At 42.1% G+C, this 17,554-nt stretch overlaps 1 protein-coding gene across 2 annotated transcripts in view; it reads left to right on the forward strand.

The window, feature by feature from the left end:
* Positions 1-15,695, forward strand: part of ACSL1 (acyl-CoA synthetase long chain family member 1) — a 43,842-nt gene extending 28,147 nt beyond the window's left edge. For both annotated transcript variants that reach the window (XM_068402694.1, XM_068402693.1), the window contains 10 exons: positions 3,928-4,062; positions 5,683-5,817; positions 6,752-6,847; positions 7,893-7,965; positions 8,655-8,743; positions 12,238-12,354; positions 12,913-13,056; positions 13,605-13,706; positions 13,785-13,856; positions 14,057-15,695. In XM_068402694.1, the coding sequence (XP_068258795.1) occupies positions 3,928-4,062; positions 5,683-5,817; positions 6,752-6,847; positions 7,893-7,965; positions 8,655-8,743; positions 12,238-12,354; positions 12,913-13,056; positions 13,605-13,706; positions 13,785-13,856; positions 14,057-14,197 (1,104 nt within the window). In that variant the 3' untranslated portion in view covers positions 14,198-15,695. The remainder of the gene's footprint in view (positions 1-3,927; positions 4,063-5,682; positions 5,818-6,751; positions 6,848-7,892; positions 7,966-8,654; positions 8,744-12,237; positions 12,355-12,912; positions 13,057-13,604; positions 13,707-13,784; positions 13,857-14,056) is intronic.
* Positions 15,696-17,554: the final 1,859 nt, after the last annotated feature.

A 17,554-nucleotide genomic window follows, 5' to 3' on the forward strand; every position in this document is an offset into this window, starting at 1 on the left:
GAGAAAAAATTTGTTACTGTTTGGGGTAGGTATGAACACAGGCTCTGTGAGAAGCAATCTTTAGAGTCTGCCCATGTTCCTAAAGTTCATGTTTGCTGATTTTTGGCTTCCTAAGGAAGCTAGAGGGTAAGTGAAATGCCTGTACACCAATGCACGCAGCATGGGGAATAAACAGGAGGAGTTAGAAATCCGTGTTCGGTCGGGGGGCTATGATTTAGTGGCAATTACAGAGACTTGGTGGGACACCTTGCATGACTGGAATGTGGTCATGGATGGCTATGTCCTGTTCAGGAAAGACAGGCCACTAAGGAGAGGTGGTGGAGTTGCTCTTTATGTGAGTGAGCAACTAGAATGTATTGAGTTCTGTCCAGGGGCGGATCAGGAGCGAGTTGAGAGTTTGTGGGTGCGAATTCAGGGGCAGGCTGGCAGGGGTGATACTGTTGTGGGTGTCTATTACAGGCCACCGGATCAGGATGAGGAGGGTGATGAGGCCTTCTACAGGCAGCTGAGAGCAGTCTCGCAATTGCAGGGCCTGGTTGTCGTGGGGGATTTCAACTACCCTGATATTTGCTGGGAGGCCTACTCAGCCAGCCATCCTCAGTCCAGGAGGTTCCTCCAGTGCATTGATGATAACTTTCTGATGCAAATGGTGGATGAGCCAACTAGGAGAGGAGCACTGCTGGATCTGATCCTCCCTAACAAGGAGGGTCTGGTTGAAGAGGTGAAGGTTGAGGGCAGCCTTGGTTGTAGTGACCATGAGATGGTAGAGTTCAGGATCTTATGTGGCAGGAACAGAATAGCTAGCAGAATCACAACCCTGGACTTCAGAAGGGCCAACTTCGGCCTTTTCAAGCAATTGCTAGGGGAAATCCCATGGGACAGGGTACTAGAAGGTAAGGGGGCCCAAGATAGTTGGTTAGCATTCAAGGACTGCTTCTTCCGAGCTCAAGACCAGAGCATCCCAGCAGGTAGGAAGTCAAGGAAGGGTACCAGGAGACCTGCATGGTTAAACAGGGAACTGCTGGGCAAACTCAAGTGGAAGAAGAGGGTGTACAGATCATGGAAGGAGGGGCTGGCCACTTGGGAGGAATATAAGTCTGTTGTCAGAGGATGTAGGGAGGCAACTAGGAAAGCTAAGGCCTCCTTGGAATTAAACCTTGCAAGAGAGGTCAAGGACAACAGAAAGGGCTTCTTCAAATACATTGCAGGTAAAGCCAACACTAGAGGCAATGTAGGCCCACTGATGAATGAGGTGGGGGCCCTGGAGACAGAGGATAAAAAGAAGGCGGAGTTACTGAATGCCTTCTTTGCCTCTGTCTATACTGCCGGAGGCTGTCCTGAGGAGCCCCGGACCCCTGCGGCCCCAGAAGAAGTCAGGATAGAGGAGGAATCTGTCTTGGTAGATGAGGGCTGGGTCAGGGACCAATTAAGCAACCTGGACGTCCATAAATCCATGGGCCCTGATGGGATGCACCCGCGGGTGCTGAGGGAGCTGGCGGAAGTCATTGCTAGGCCACTCTCCATCATCTTTGCTAAGTCGTGGGCAACGGGAGAGGTGCCTGAGGACTGGAGGAAAGCGAATGTCACTCCAGTCTTCAAAAAGGGCAAGAAGGAGGACCCGGGTAACTATAGACCGATCAGCCTCACCTCCATCCCTGGAAAGGTGATGGAAAAACTTGTCCTTGGTGCTGTCTCTAGGCACATCAAGGATAGGGGGATCATTAGGGGCACTCAGCATGGCTTCACCAAGGGGAAGTCATGCTTAACCAACTTGATAGCCTTTTATGAGGACGTAACCCAGTGGATAGATGATGGTAAAGCTGTGGATGTGGTCTATCTCGATTTCAGTAAAGTGTTTGACACGGTCTCCCACAGCATCCTCGCAGCTAAACTGAGGAAGTGTGGTCTGGATGATGGGGTAGTGAGGTGGATTGTGAACTGGCTGAAGGAAAGAAGCCAGAGAGTAGTGGTCAGTGGGACAGAGTCTAGTTGGAGGCCTGTGTCTAGCAGAGTCCCTCAAGGGTCGGTACTGGGACCAGTTCTATTCAATATATTCATTAATGACTTGAATGAGGGAATAGAGTGCACTGTCAGCAAGTTCGCTGATGACACCAAACTGGGAGGAGTGGCTGACCCACCGGAAGGCTGCGCAGCCTTTCAGAGAGACCTAGACAGGCTGGAGAGTTGGGCGGGGAGAAATTTAATGAAATATAACAAGGGCAAGTGTAGAGTCCTGCATCTGGGCAAGAACAACCCCATGTACCAGTACAAGTTGGGGACAGACCTGTTGGAGAGCAGCGTAGGGGAAAGGGACCTGGGGGTCCTAGTGGACAGCAGGATGACCATGAGCCAGCAGTGTGCCCTTGTGGCCAAGAAGGCCAATGGCATCCTGGGGTGTATTAGAGGGGGTGTGGTTAGCAGGTTGAGAGAGGTTCTCCTCCTCCTCTACTCTGCCCTGGTGAGGCTGCATCTGGAATATTGTGTCGAGTTCTGGGCCCCTCAGTTCAAGAAGGACAGGGAACTGCTAGAGAGAGTCCAGCGCAGAGCCATGAAGATGATTAAGGGAGTGGAACATCTCCCTTATGAGGAGAGGCTGAGGGAGCTGGGTCTCTTTAGCTTGGAGAAGAGGAGACTGAGGGGTGACCTCATTAATGTTTTTAAATATGTAAAGGGCAAGAGTCATGAGGATGGAGCCAGGCTCTTCTCAGTGACATCCCTTGACAGGACAAGGGGCAATGGGTGCAAGCTGGAACACAGGAGGTTCCACATAAATATGAGGAAAAACTTCTTTACGGTGAGGGTGACCGAACACTGGAACAGGCTGCCCAGAGAGGTTGTGGAGTCTCCTTCTCTGGAGACATTCAAAACCCGCCTGGAGGCATTCCTGTGTGATATGGTCTAGGCAATCCTGCTCCGGCAGGGGGATTGGACTAGATGATCTTTCGAGGTCCCTTCCAATCCCTAACATTCTGTGATTCTGTGAACTTGGCAGGACAGACATGTTCCCACCGAGCAAAGGCAGTTGCTGCTCACTCCATCTGGACTCATGTATTTGCAGCTTTTTAGCAGATGGTGGAAGAGTACAGGTGAAAGGGAGAAGTGATACTTTAGAATGTCTTGTGTGCAGAAAAGATGAGAATGGATGGCAGGGAATGAAGGAAGAGGTGTTATGGAGGAAGCAGATGAAATAAAAACAAGTAGGTATACAGAAACACAAGAAAAGTAGTAGGGGTGTTATTAAGAAGAATAAATAAAACCCGAAGAAAAGGGGTTTATAGGTGTGGGGAGTGGAGCTTCTAGACTAACAGAATATAGAACATGACAAGATTAAGTCTGCCTTCCTTGGTGTAGGTCTGAAGTGATACAAAAATACTCAGTGGCCCTGCTAGAATCTTCGAAGAGTGTCTTGATCACCTAACAACAAATCTGTCTGCGTCAGTCTTGTGAAACAAAGGAAAACCAAAGTGCAAGAGAATGAAAAGCAAGTAGCACAAGGCAGAAATCTCTGCTGGACCAGCACATACCATCTGCTGACTTTCTTTTTGTGTATAGCAGGGAACAAAGAAAGTTCTAGTATTTTTAAATAACGCTGTTAAATACTTAAAATAGGGAAGTTCTGCTTTTCAGTATCTTGCTACCTCTGAGTTGCTGTCATCGCCTTATTTGGCCAACTGCCCCTTTTTGGATAGGGGCTTTTGTGCTGTCTCATTCTGTTAAAGTCCTTGGCCTGTGTACACCAGGTGTGTTTTGCTACTTGGTCTTTCCAGTCCCATCCTATAGTCTGAGAATGCTGTAGAACTTGTCCAGAAGCTAAGCGGATTTAAGGTGGATACTGCACTGTCCACTCTGCATAGAATTGTCATACATATGTAGCTATAACACATTATTTATGCTGTGGTTTTGGGCATTTTTACTTTTTTCTAACAGTGTGTGGTTCTGTGCCACGGAGCTCGGATAGGATTCTTTCAAGGGGATATCAGACTACTTATGGATGACCTAAAAACACTGCAGCCAACTGTATTTCCTGTCGTACCAAGACTGTTGAACAGAATGTTTGACAAGGTAAGTCTCCAGGCATGAGTCTAGACCTGTGCAGGGTTTTAAGAGACTTAATGCAGTCTGTGCTGACATGGTAGGAGAAACTGTGCTCTGGGATGTTAAATCAGCATGCTAACAAATTAGTGTGTTTCTAAAATAGAGATGAAAGTGTAGGGAGTAGTACTGGTTGTATTAAAACACTTTCAGGCAGCAAATACTAGTGTTGAAAAGACTGACTAGGGGACCTGGTTCTCTCTAGCTTGATTAATGACTTACTGTTTTGCTCTGAGCAAGTTATTTAAGTCCAGTCTACAACATGAACTTGAGGCTTAGCATCTGCATGCCACGCTTTTAGCATCTGACTCATGGACTGGAATTTGCAAACCAAGGTCAGGTGTTGGCTATGTTTGCATGGATGCATACAAGTTTCCTACACAGCAGCCAGTGTGCTCTAGCAGGGAGAACTATAAACCAGCCAGTCAGGAGTGCTGGAGAGAGGGTGTGTCAGGAGCCTCAGTCTCTCCTGTGCTTGCTGCTTGCTTGCTTGCTTAGGGTCATCCGAGACAGGAATTCAGAAGTAGATTCTTTCTTGAACTTAAGATTTTAAATCGTCCTTTTGCATGTGGATGACTGACTTCTTAGGATACAACCAGAGGAGTTGAAGGATACAAAAGTCCTGTGACTGCCAAAGAAATGACAGATCTGCCTGTGCTGTCTTAGCTAGGACACTGCTCTAATCATGAGACTAGAGGAACAGCAAGTAATACAGGGTTCTCTTTGTCCCTGGGAACAAATACTGCAACTCTGATATGTCTGGAGGGAAGGAAATTCTAAGCCCTGCCTGTGGTGCTTAAAGCTTAGCCCCTCATTCTGCTTATGCATTCTGTAATGGAATTTGAGAAATGGAGCCAAAGCTTGGGACTCTCTTATTTCATGATGTCTTGCTGCTTGACTCTGGTACCCTGAGGCTTTCACAGTTCTATGGCCTGTTTCAACCTCACTCAGCCTTGCAGTAGCTTAGCATGTGAAGTTCAGTGGGAAATTGGCTGGAGGGGGAGCCTAATGCTGAAGAGCTGCTGGGTCTGTCTCTTTCCAAGTGAGTATACTAATCTGTGGTCTGCTGTTGAGTCTGCTCTGACTTGCTGAGAACAACCAGAAGGAGCCTTTGAAAAGTGATCTAAAAAGCAATATGCAATATATATGCAAGGCAGATCTCTGGTATTTCTGAAGGGATCTGCATCTCCTCAGAAAACCCTGTGTTACTTCACATATTATGATGATGTGCTCTTTAGAATATGCTGAGGATTATACCTAATTTGGCTTTTGATTAAACTGGAATAGAAAAGTAAAACATCCACTTTCATTGATATATTTTAATGAAGAAACTATACATTGAAAAAGCATCACACAGCTGGATGGGAAACAAGAATTCATTACGTGCTAATTTTAGTGGACACCTCTTGAACTGAGGTAAAGAGGCCAAAATCAAAATCCACAAGTATTTCTTACCAGAATTAAGATGCTTACCAACAAAGGTTGTTTAACTTATTTGGTTTTCACTGTTAAGAGTCTCTCTGCATGCTTCTGTAAGAAAGGGAATGGTAGTCTGTGAGGCTTCTAACCACGGATCATTTTTCTTAATAGATTTTTGGACAGGCAGATACTTCATTAAAGAGGTGGATGCTGGATTTTGCTTCCAAGAGGAAAGAAGCAGAACTCAGAAGTGGTATAGTTAGAAATAACAGTTTCTGGGATAAAGTAATCTTCCGCAAAATACAGGTATGCTTGAAAGCCTCTGAGTCTAAGAGTCTTTGTATGGTGGATATTGGAACTTTTTTATCACATTATTTATTTGCTCATGATTACTTTGAGAACAGAGCTCCAAATGTGCTTACTGTGTTACAGAACAGCAGTTTGACATGCGTTTTCAATATTGGAAGCGTGAAGCATCACTATATATCCTATCTACTTACTAGTTTACAGGCATCAGTTTGCAGTTGTTGAATTTCATGTTATAATCTGGTTATAATCTGGTATGGCTTTCATCACTGATTAAAGACTACCTGGCTACTCAGAATAAAACCCAAAACTTTCTTATTTCCAACTTCACTTTTCAATTCCCTTTGTTCTAATAATATCAGCTAACTGTATTAGGGAGGTTTCTCTAAAACAGTCTGGTGCTTCTCTCGCCTACCACTTTGAAAGCAAACTGTCCTTCTGAAGGAGGAATGGTAAATGTGACTTGGTGCCACCTGTAGCCCCTACTGTCTCCTCACTGTTGGTCACTAGTAAGTTATGCTTGCTATTATATCTGGCACTCACTTATATGGCCCTAACCTTGGTTGTACAATGTGCCCCTGTGACTGCTTTTTATAGCATTCAGGATGTATGAGAAGCTGATAGAAGGCAGTTAAAAATAAAGCTATTGCTGTAAGGCCATGACTTAAGCTCTTTAGACTTTTGGCAGAGTCTGCATTGCAGCGACACCACAGCATAGTCTTTGTAGATACTGTATGTTTGAGATACCGTTTCTTCCAGCCATTTATGAGATTAAAAACCCTGCAAGAAAGCTTGCAATAGGAGACTAAACTTTAATCTCTAACATTTGTGGGTGGCACTGTACGTGAATAGTGGCTGAGGGTGGGATGGAAAAAGACTCTGGAAATCTCTCTAAAATATTTTTGGTGTCCACAGTATCTTGTGTCTGTTGTAGGCAAGTTTGGGAGGAAAAGTAAGGCTGATGGTCACAGGAGCAGCGCCTGTATCTGCAAGTGTACTGACCTTCCTGAGAACAGCTCTTGGCTGTCAGGTGAGTTTCCTGGCCTTAATCCTAAAACAAAGATTGTGGTACCTGGTTCCAGCTTTGGTGTTAGAGCATTTCTAGTGGTCTGACTATATGGATAACTCTTTCTGGCATTCTTCAACACTACACAAGTGCATGCCCCTTTCCAGAGTTTATTTCTCAGTCCTCTGAGATTTCTGTATTCATCCCAAAGTCTTTATTATAACTGAAGTAACCAGCTGAACTGTCTTAAGGAAAAGATTTTTTTTTGGGGGGGGGGAGGGGTGGTGGTGCTGTAAGCAATAATTAATGTTCTTGGATTAAGCTTCTGGGGCTTGCCTTGCTTACAGAAGTGTTCATAACTGTACTGCAGAGAATCTAATCAACATGATGATATTGTAGTGTTGTTGCTTTGAAGATGACACTGTGGAGAATCAGATTGCACACACTGCAATTACCTTCAGAGCCTCTTCAAAGTATATGCTCTTTGAGGTAAAAATCTGAATAACAATGGCACAGGGTGGAACAAATGTGTTGAAATAAATTTCAATGATAGAAAACACAAACCCACTCTAAAATATGTGAGGCTTCTGTGAGTTCTTGAAGCTCTTCAGTAGTGTGCTGGTGTAGGAGCGCATTCTGCACAGAAAAGGGAAGCCTGTCATGTGTATAATAATCACAGAGCTGTGATGGGGTGTAGGGATTTCATTCCTGACTGTCTTGGGCAAACCTGTCCTTAAATGATGTGAACGAAGTCATTGCTAGTGCCTCTGTTGTTTGTTCATCTTGCTCCCTCTGCTTTCTGTTTTGATCTATAGAGGTGTCACATAGCATGTGAAATTGAGTGAAATGTTGAGGAAATATTGGAACTGAAGGTGGAATATAGCACTTAAAATTGTGCATTGTGATAAAACTCTAATATAGTGATATTCTTTTTAGAAGATGCTGAGGATTTTGCTGAACTCAAATTTAAACAACTAGAAAAAGAGGCAAAATATTAATTTCATTTTAATGAAGAAACTGGATGTTGAAAAGTAAGAATTTTAAGTAATCTTTTGCTTTCATGTCCTAGTTCTATGAAGGTTATGGACAGACTGAATGCACAGCTGGATGCTCACTGTCACTGCCTGGTGACTGGACAGCAGGTATGGTGTGTAATGGTCTGTTAAATTTCAGGATGGTATAGAGGTCCCTGATCACATTATTTAGTCTTCAGTACACCTATCATGCAGCATAAGATTCTGTTTTTCTTCAAGTGAAGTAAGAAAGTTTTGACGGGATCCCTTGAAGTTTCTACCCCTAAATAGCTAGGAATGTTCAGTAATACAAACTTTTAATAGGATTTGTCCTTGTCAGCTGAAGTTGATTTAGGAGAGGGGAGGTCATAGTATCAACCCTTATAACTTTTACAGAATAGGAATCTGCTGTGTATAAACACAGTGCTGGAAACTTAAATGGCATTTTTTGGTGTTGGAACAAACAGTCTGCATTTCTGTCAGCTGTTACATCTCTAGCTCCCTAACTGAAAGAATACTGATAACTTAAACTATAGTGGAACTTTCGCTACTGAAGTATGTCCATAGAGTGAAGATGCTGATTATAAGAAAAAGCAAGCCTGAGTACATGGTGCAGTTTGTTACATTCTAGGGAGATCTGAGGATTTAATATTTTAGTCCCAGCAAATTTAAGCTATTACTGTACTGGTATTGGTGTAGTACATTACCAGAAATCAATTTTCCATCTTTTTTACTTTAGCATGTAACTACCTTATTGCTTTAAGAACCTGCCTGAAAAGCGGTTCAGGTTATTATTGAAGTGTTACTCTATTTAATAGGTCATGTTGGAGCACCCATGCCATGCAGTATCATCAAGCTTGTTGATGTACAGGAAATGAATTACTTGGCTGCCAAAGGAGAGGGTGAAGTAAGTAACTTCAAAAGCTCAATATGAGCCTCTTATGAAAACCTGGAGAATGTTTTTTTGTTCCTGAAATAACAAGTAACGGTCTGAGTTTAGTAGGAGTGCTAAACATGGGCTGCTACCTAAAATCAAAGATGCCTGCCTTGCCTGCATGCAATGTCAGCTAACAATTCACAGAAGCAAAACTGAAAATAGTGTATTGGAGGGAAGAAAAAGCAGCTTACTGTGGGATAACAGATTACTATGTATTTATGGTTGTATGACCAACATGCTATCTTCCAGCTCATGTAGCTCATACTGCATTTATCCTTCAGTAAAATGCTAGTGGAGGGCTTCTGCGCCCTGCCCCCGCCACTGCCAAGTGCTGGAGAACAGCTGATGTGCGTAGCTTGTTACCCAGCTTGTGGTGTGTGAGATGAAGTAATTTAAAGTGGCTGGAACACCATTAAGAGAAACAGAGAAAATGCTATGAAGGCTGCTAATGATTTGTGACAACTGCCTGCACATTCTTCTGAACTCTTTTCTGCAGCCTGCCCAAATTGAACACGTATGTTTTACAGTTGCACTTTGAGGACTCAGCTTTGTATGTAATGCTATATGCTGTCTTTTTCAGTATTTTTTCCAAGTAAGATATACACAGCTTGAACTTTGTGTATAGACTTTGAACAGATGTCCATGTAGTGATTTTTTCCCCCCCTCGCCACGCACACACACCCTGAAAGCAAATTAACAGTGGTGTGTTTCATATGCTTTCGAGAGGCTTTGGGGGCAGTTGGGGGGTGAGAAATGGATAAACAAAAAGTAGCTTAAGCAAGTAACTGATTTGTGAATGTGAACAATATATAATCTTTATTTGTTTTGGTTGTAATTTGTATGAGACTAGAGACAAATCATTGGGCCTTAATTCCCAGAAATACTTAAGGATTTTGTTGGGCTTGTGGGTGGGAAACTGTTTGCAAGTGGAGAGCAATGTCAGGATTCTTTCCTGTCTTGCATATGACCCCATGTTTAGTCTTCAACAATTTTTGCTTTACTTCACAAAAAAAATACGCTTTTAAAGCTTGGTCTGCTAGAGGAACTGAGTATAAATTCTCATAATGAGAAACAGTTAAGTAGTTTTTAAACAAACTTCTAAAAATGTTTTGCTGGCACTTACTGTGAAAGTTTGCTGCATTAGGAGTTACTTTGGACTTGAATAAATATGGTAGTCCCTTAATATGCCAGGTACCATCTTAGTCTTTCAGTCCTAACTTCCTCAGTGTGAACTATTCTGAATTTAACAAATAAGTGTTGTAACTTGTTTCACAGAACTGAAGCCCATAGCTATAGAACTGGCTCTCATTAACCTCTGCCTAAAATAGATCTTCCTCCTTATTGTCTGTCTGCTCTTCAGCTGGATTAAACACTCCTAGTCCTCCTTTCTGAGAGTAAGCTTTCAATATTCTCTGTTCTCTCAGGCTTGCTTTTTACTTTTGCTGGTTATCCATGTTCCAAAAAGGATAAATTTGTGAATAGAATTATATATGCTCATATGCAGATGAGGTGTTAGTGCCAGTTAGCAGGATACAGATAAATGGTTTGCTGTCTCTACTGGGAAAAGCTGTCACCTACTGCCATCCCATGATTGTAGGAGCCATGAAAAAATGAAATGTTTGATCAGTCAGCCTTTGACTTGACTGGGACATAGAGAGTTCTCCTCTAGTCATATCCTTCCAGATAAGCTCTGTTTCATAGCAAAAATGACTTGGTTCTTAAAACATGGCCTTGGTTTGGTCATGAGTTTGGTGCAGTCTCTACGAGGTCATCAGAACCCTCCCTAATACTCTCATCTCCCTCATATTGACAACATCTCCTGATCATTGTACTGTAGTTCACCAGCATGCCTATATTTTGTGCTGAGGTAAGCACTGAATATATTTGTGATGAGTTTTTCAAGAATTGGTCTCTGAACTATGTTAGTAATTTCCTCCAGTCTGAGAACTGATATTAGTGCCTGAAGATCCTTTAGCTAGTTCTTTGCCCATTTTATAGTTGTACTAATCCCCTAGACTGATAGTTGGCCTAGTATTTTATCAGCCCCTATTGATATTTATTATCCATTTGGCCTTAACTTAAAACTGGATTTTCTATCCCTGTCTCCTGTCACTCACACATGCCAAGCCACTCCCAAGCTGGTGTGATGGTTTGAATCCTTTGTTGCTTCTGAGGACTCTTGCGTAGAGCTTTCAGGGTTTTTGGACTCCTGATTCCCCAACATTTGTGTGCAGTGGCCATCTTCAAGTTTTGCTTCAGTCTTGTTTATCTTGCCTACCTCTCCTCATTTCTAAAGAGGTATTTTATTGTCCTGCTGATCCTTAAATAACGAGAGTCCTGTCCTGTGTCCCCCCTCTCCCCACTAAAGAAAACTTACACAGCCTTGGGTGTTGAGAAGAAAATACTTAAACCTGGGATCATCTCTGGATACTTCAGGCTCTACTCCGTGTTCCTGACTAGTTGCTTTACTTTTATGTTCTCTTACTGACAGATACTCTACTAATTGTTTAAATTTAGCTTGTAAGGTCTGACCTGATTCTCTGGAAGCCTCTTCACCTATAAACCTTTAATCTTGTTGGTCCTTTTCTCATACTTTGGAAGCATGGTTTTTTCATCCTAATAATCCCCATGCATCTAGTTATATACAGAGAAGTTGTTCTTAGTTTTCTACTTGGTACACAAATACAGACAACCTTCAATTTAAAGAAATTGCAGGTTTCCTTTATAGAGAAGTCTTGAGTGCTCTAAGGCCTAAGGTACTAACTGGTTTACTTTTGGACAACAAACATGTGCTTGCTTGATATGTAGCTCTTTCATTACTAGTTTTAGCACAATGCCCCTGTGGCTTACCAAAGCTGAAATGAACACACAGAATCACACAGAATGGTTAAGGGTTGGAAGGGACCTCTGGAGATCTAGTCCAACCCCCTGCCAAAGCAGGTTCACCTAGAGCATGTTGCACAGGGTCATGTCCAGGTGGGTTTTGAATATCTCCAGACAAGGAGACTCCACAACCTCCCTGGGCAGCCTGTTCCAGTGCTCTGTCACCCTCAAAGTAAAGAAGTTCCTCCTCATATTCAGATGGAACTTCCCATGTTTCAGCTTGTGCCCATTGCCCCTTGTCACATTGCCAGGCTGAGGGGTAATATTTCTGGATCCAGCAGAATTTCTTCAGATAAATAAAAATAAACTTACCTCTGATAAATTCAGATTATTCAAATAGTAGGTAGGAACATTGCTGCGAGACTGGAAGAGAACAGATGCTTCCAATTGCTTCTTATACTTTATACCAATGGAAAATGTTACGTCTCTAAAAACCATGAGCAGAGATTTCTCTACTAATGGATAAACTTTTTGTCTTTTAAGTGGGGGTTACTGAGAACCACTGGAGAAAACAAACACTATTTGCAATGAATGCTAACTTCCCTTTGTAGTAGCATACACTAACAAATGGCTGTTTTCAGGTGTGTGTGAAAGGGCCAAGTGTATTTCGTGGCTATTTGAAAGATCCAGAAAAAACAGCAGAAGCTCTGGACAAAGATGGCTGGCTTCATACAGGAGATATTGGGAAATGGCTACCAGTAAGTTAACTTATATAGCTGAAATGTACTTCTGTAGTTATTAGCAGTAATTTAACAAATAAAATAGAAAATATTTGGTATTGAACACAATGAATTAGGTGAAAGATAAGTAATTTTAGGAGGAGGATAATTACTGTTGTAGATAAATGTGTGTGCCTGGGGCTAAAAAAGTATTAGCAGTCCTGAGGCTTTCCCTAGTTTAGGTTAGATGGGTGCAGAGCCTGTTTTCCTGTAACATTAGTTTGACAGTACTCTGGCTCTAGCACTATTTTAATGTAGTACCTAATCTAACTGAAATGTGAATAAACTGTCCTGGATCATTCACAGCATTTAAGTTTGCATTAAACCAGCATTCAGGCAGTAGCACTTCTGGTCTGTTGTTGAAAGCTTAACAGAAGTTGCACAGTAATACCTGAAGTTGAAATACATAGAAACAAACTCTTCTTTGTCTGTTTTAATTCTGGTACATTACGTGATCTAGTGTGGTATGCTTAAGCTGTGTAAATTGGTTTTTCACTTGAAGTGCCTCTTCTGAGTGGAAGTTATTTCTGTCAACAGAATGGTACATTGAAGATTATTGACCGGAAAAAACACATATTTAAACTAGCCCAGGGAGAGTACATAGCACCAGAGAAAATAGAAAATGTGTATCTGAGATGTGAAGCACTTGCTCAGGTGTTTGTCCATGGAGAGAGTTTGCAGGTAAGCATTCTTCAGGTAATGTTAAAAACAAACGCAAGAGGAGACTGCAGAAAAGTGTTTTCCTTTCCTCCCTTCCCGCACCCCACACTTTGGGACTGAAATATTAAAAAATTTTAACATTACACATTTTGGTTCTAAATGCACTTTCAACTTTAAGAGTTGTATAACATGTTTCTGGATTTAGTTTCAGATCAGGTAGTAGAGTTGGATTAATTCAACTGAGTATTAATGACTGTACATAAGTTGCTAACAGTGTGCAGGGAAAATAAAAATAAAAAAACCCAACACAACCAGATGTCCAGGTTTTTGAAAGTGTAAATTGAAGTGTGGGTCTTAACAAGAGTAATTCTCTTAAGTGCAAGCTTCTGAACTGCACTCCTGTGTTCAAGTAGCAGAAATCTGCTGACTTTACAGCAGGATCAGAACTGCTTTGTCCAAAACCTAACAGTGCCTAGTAAGAAATGTGTAGGAACTGAAGCGTTGACTTTAAAAAGAAGAAAAGAAAAAAAAAAAAAAAAAAAAAAAGCTTAACAAAAATTCCTTTTTAGTCCTTCTTGATAGCTATTGTGGTACCTGATCCTGAGACTTTGCGCAGCTGGGCCAAGAAAAAGGGAATTGAAGGCTCATATGAAGAGCTATGCAAAAACAAGGTGAGTCATATCTAACTAGACAGTTAGCTGTTCTGCATCAACTGTTTCAAGCTATACAGTGTATTCCTGTATCCACAGGACCTCAAAAAACACATTCTGGAAGACATGGTGAGGATTGGGAAAGAATCTGGTTTGAAGTCATTTGAACAGGTAAGATGCTAATGAGAACTGAACACCTAATTCTTTGAACTTCTCTGTAACAATATAATATGACTCTGCTGAAACTGGTTTTAGATTGCATTTGGAAAATCTTTAAAGTGATGCGCTTTGTTATGATACCTGGGCAATCTTTTTAATAGCCTTGTCTATTCCAAGGAACACAGCTTGGCTAGTAACTGTTTACTTTCCAGGTCAAAGACATCGTTCTGCACACTGAAATGTTTTCTATTGAAAATGGCCTGCTGACACCAACACTGAAGGCGAAGAGACCAGAACTACGAAAATATTTCCAGTCACAGATAGATGAACTCTATGCTAACGCCAAAATGTAACTGAGAATGGAATGAGGAAAGTGGCACTTATCTGTCTACTGTTGGCCTTCATATCTGTAATTTGACTACAGCAAACATAGGGAAGGAAACTGTGCAATCATTACCTTGTACAAAAATGGGTACTTACCATAGGAACATTGAAGAAATGGAACACTGCCTTACTGTCAAGTTCTGTTGCGTACTTGTTTTTATGGTGACCTACAACTTCCAAAAAGAGCCTTAACTATAAATGGTAACTATATGTAAGTTATTTAAGACTTCCTTGGCCAAAACGAGGACTCTCCTTCACCAAGGAGCTACGGTTTTCTTATTGCCAGCATGTTTGTTGTCTGCAGTGTATTTTGCAGTTGTAATTCCACAAAGGATTTGGCAGGTTTGAAAATGCCTCTAAGTATCTTGCATCCTCAGGAGGATTACTTAATCTGTTCAAAAAAACCCAAATCAAGCACCAAAACAAAAAAAAATCGACGGTCGTATAGCTGGTATCACATCTTGCATTAGTCCTAATATTAACTGGGGCAAGGCATCTGAGTGGTTTTTCTCCCTTCTATATCTGCAGCCAGTTCTGAGATGTACTTTTATAAGGTAGAAGTCAGAAGTCCACACAAAGGAGACTGATGAATAGAAGTTCCTCAGAGTAAGTCTGCATATGGTGGTTCTGCACTGAAAGTGTGGATGCAGTTAATTCAGCAAGTGTAGCCTTTGCCATGTTAACACAACTTCAGAGTGGTGCCAGCCCTGTAAGTGAACAGATGCTAACTCCAGCCAGAACACTAGAGACCTAAAAACGAAACCATTCAGGAGGCTGGGCAATGCTAACAGTCAGGTAAACATTGCACCTGTACAAGCCACTTGTTTCCCTGTAATGAACGTGTATTTAAAATGCATTTTTTAAAATGTGCCAGGTCCTCTATAAGCAGAAGAGCTTCTGACATAACCTCTCAGTTTTCTGTGCTTTATGTATGAGCCACTGATTATTCTTCACTGAATAGCAAAATAGGTCAGGTAGAATGTTTTTGCCTGATGCTTTGCAGCAATTGGAAGTATTTAATATGCCAACAGAGCTGTGTGTTGGCACAGGATAGGTATTTGTTCAGGGAAAAAAAAATAATTCCCAGATAAATTATAAAATAACTACTTACCTTTTGTTTGAGAAATCAGCAGAAAGAAGCCTTATTACAGCATAAGTCTTTCGCTATCCTTAACAGAGTTGGTTTTGCATTAGCATTCATTGCTGTTTTTTGAAAACATGGATATATGTAAAATATAAGCACAACGAGGTTTGCACTAAGATTTGTGTGTGATTGTAATGCACTACTCTGTAGCATAATTTCATACATGTGTGCAATTAAGGTACACAAATCCAACTGTTAGAGCAGTAGTTTGTTACATTGGAATTCAAATGTTTGCTTAGTGTTGGCTATTTCTATGTTTTATAAAACCAAAACAATTTTCAAAACCAATGAAGGAAACCAAAATAAATATTTCTGCATTTCAACTCAGTGAAGTGTTTGTTTATCAAGGAAAGATGCTTCTAACAAGCTGAGATGTCATTTGGTAACTCTGACAAGCTGTAGAACTCCACTGCTATAAACATACTAAACAGAGGATAAATGCTGGTTGACTCTTTACTTTTGGAAGGTAACTTTCTGCTTTGGTCTGATATTTATGTGTAAGTTTTTGGCCAATATCTGTAAGAAGGGGATGCTGTTGTATGTAACTTGCGCGATCAGTATTCTTAAGCAAAAAAAAAAAAAAATCTGTTTTTGTCTTCAGTATGGTTTCTGACAGGTAGTGTCAACTTTTGAGTGAAATCTGGAGTTTTCTTAAACTCTTATGCTGCTTTTGGGTGGTAGTGGTTGTCTTCCCTGTGTCATCATTCCTCCCCTTCCCCCCTTATACTGAGCATCTGGCTTTAATCAGGGCTATGGTATGAAAGATTTTATGGGAAGATTTATCAGATCAGGGTAGATGAAGAATCACCAACAAGACGATGTTTAGAGCTCAGTATTAACACAGATGTTGCTGTGAAATAATAAGCACATTCCTGTTCCTAGCCATGGTAGACTTCGTCCTTTTGAGTAATTTTGTATGTTCCTTATACATTCCTTCCCTACTGAAGGAAATCTAAACCAAATTTTTGTCACTTATTTAATACTATATTCAAATACGTGTGTATGCTACTTGGAAAGACAGTGAAATATCACCATACCTCTCCTCATGGAGATGGCTAAGAGATGGTTGAGAGCTGGATCTAAGGTTTATGTTCTTCAACGGTGGCTTTCTGGAAGAACCATTTATCACTACAGAAACAAAGCTGTGCTGTATGTAGTCTGTACTACTGCTTGTTACCTTTGGCTCATGGACTGCTAAATAGGGCCAGGTGCTACAGCCAGGAAACCATAAGTATAAAGAGGACTCACCACCTGTTAATCCTGAAGTGTTATTTCACTATTTTAGCTTACTTGGTTGGACAAAGTGGGGTGGGGGACAGCAGCAGATGATCTTTGGAAGAACACCCTTACCTGTGGGTGAAGAGAGGCAGCAGAAAGGGACCCTTCCAACCAGTAAGACTGTTGACAAATTGCTAAATCTCCTGTTATCTGGCATTTGGTTATGCAGCAATTGAATTGTTATCTGGAATTACAAGTTTTCAATCCAAATCCTACATTTTTTTGGCACACTATTATAGCAAGTACTACTTCTCTATGTTTTGAATCAATTTCTTTTTAACTGGTGTGAGTTTTTGACCTTAGATGTCAAGTTATTGTTATAGTAATGATCCTATTCACTTGTTTCTCTAGAGAGGTAGGAATGTAGGTTTACGTAATGCCACCCATGAACAACATAAGTTCATAAAGCAGGCTCCTGGTCAGCACCCAACTTGGATATGCTTGGGTACTGGAAAAAAAAATCTTGACAGTTGGAATGAGGAAATAGGTTTTTCCCCTCATTCACCTCTTTAAAACGAGGAAAAAAAGAAAAAATAAAGGCAGCTGCTGGTGCACAAGTACCTTCGTACTCCATTTTAAAATGATCCCTGAGCGCTGGAGGTGGGCCAAGCCCTCCCACAAGCGCTCTCTCCTGCCAGGGGCCGCCCCGCTGCGGCGGCACGGGAGGGCCGAGGCGGGAGCCCGCGCCGGGGTAGCCCCGCTCTCCTGCCATCCCACCCCGGCCTCAGCTTGGGCCCTCGCCCCGGCAACTCTCCTGCAGCGAGGCCCCGGTTCGACTGGGGGCGGCGGCCGGTAGCGCGCCTCCGCTCGGGGGCGGGAGAGCTGGGGGCGGAGCGGGCCTGTCCCAGCGGGCGCGGCGTCTCCGCCGCGGTCCGGGTTCCCTTTCCGGCGCCGCGCCGGCCGG

Source organism: Nyctibius grandis, chromosome 6 (genome assembly GCF_013368605.1).
Source record: "Nyctibius grandis isolate bNycGra1 chromosome 6, bNycGra1.pri, whole genome shotgun sequence".
NCBI lineage: Eukaryota > Metazoa > Chordata > Aves > Nyctibiiformes > Nyctibiidae > Nyctibius > Nyctibius grandis.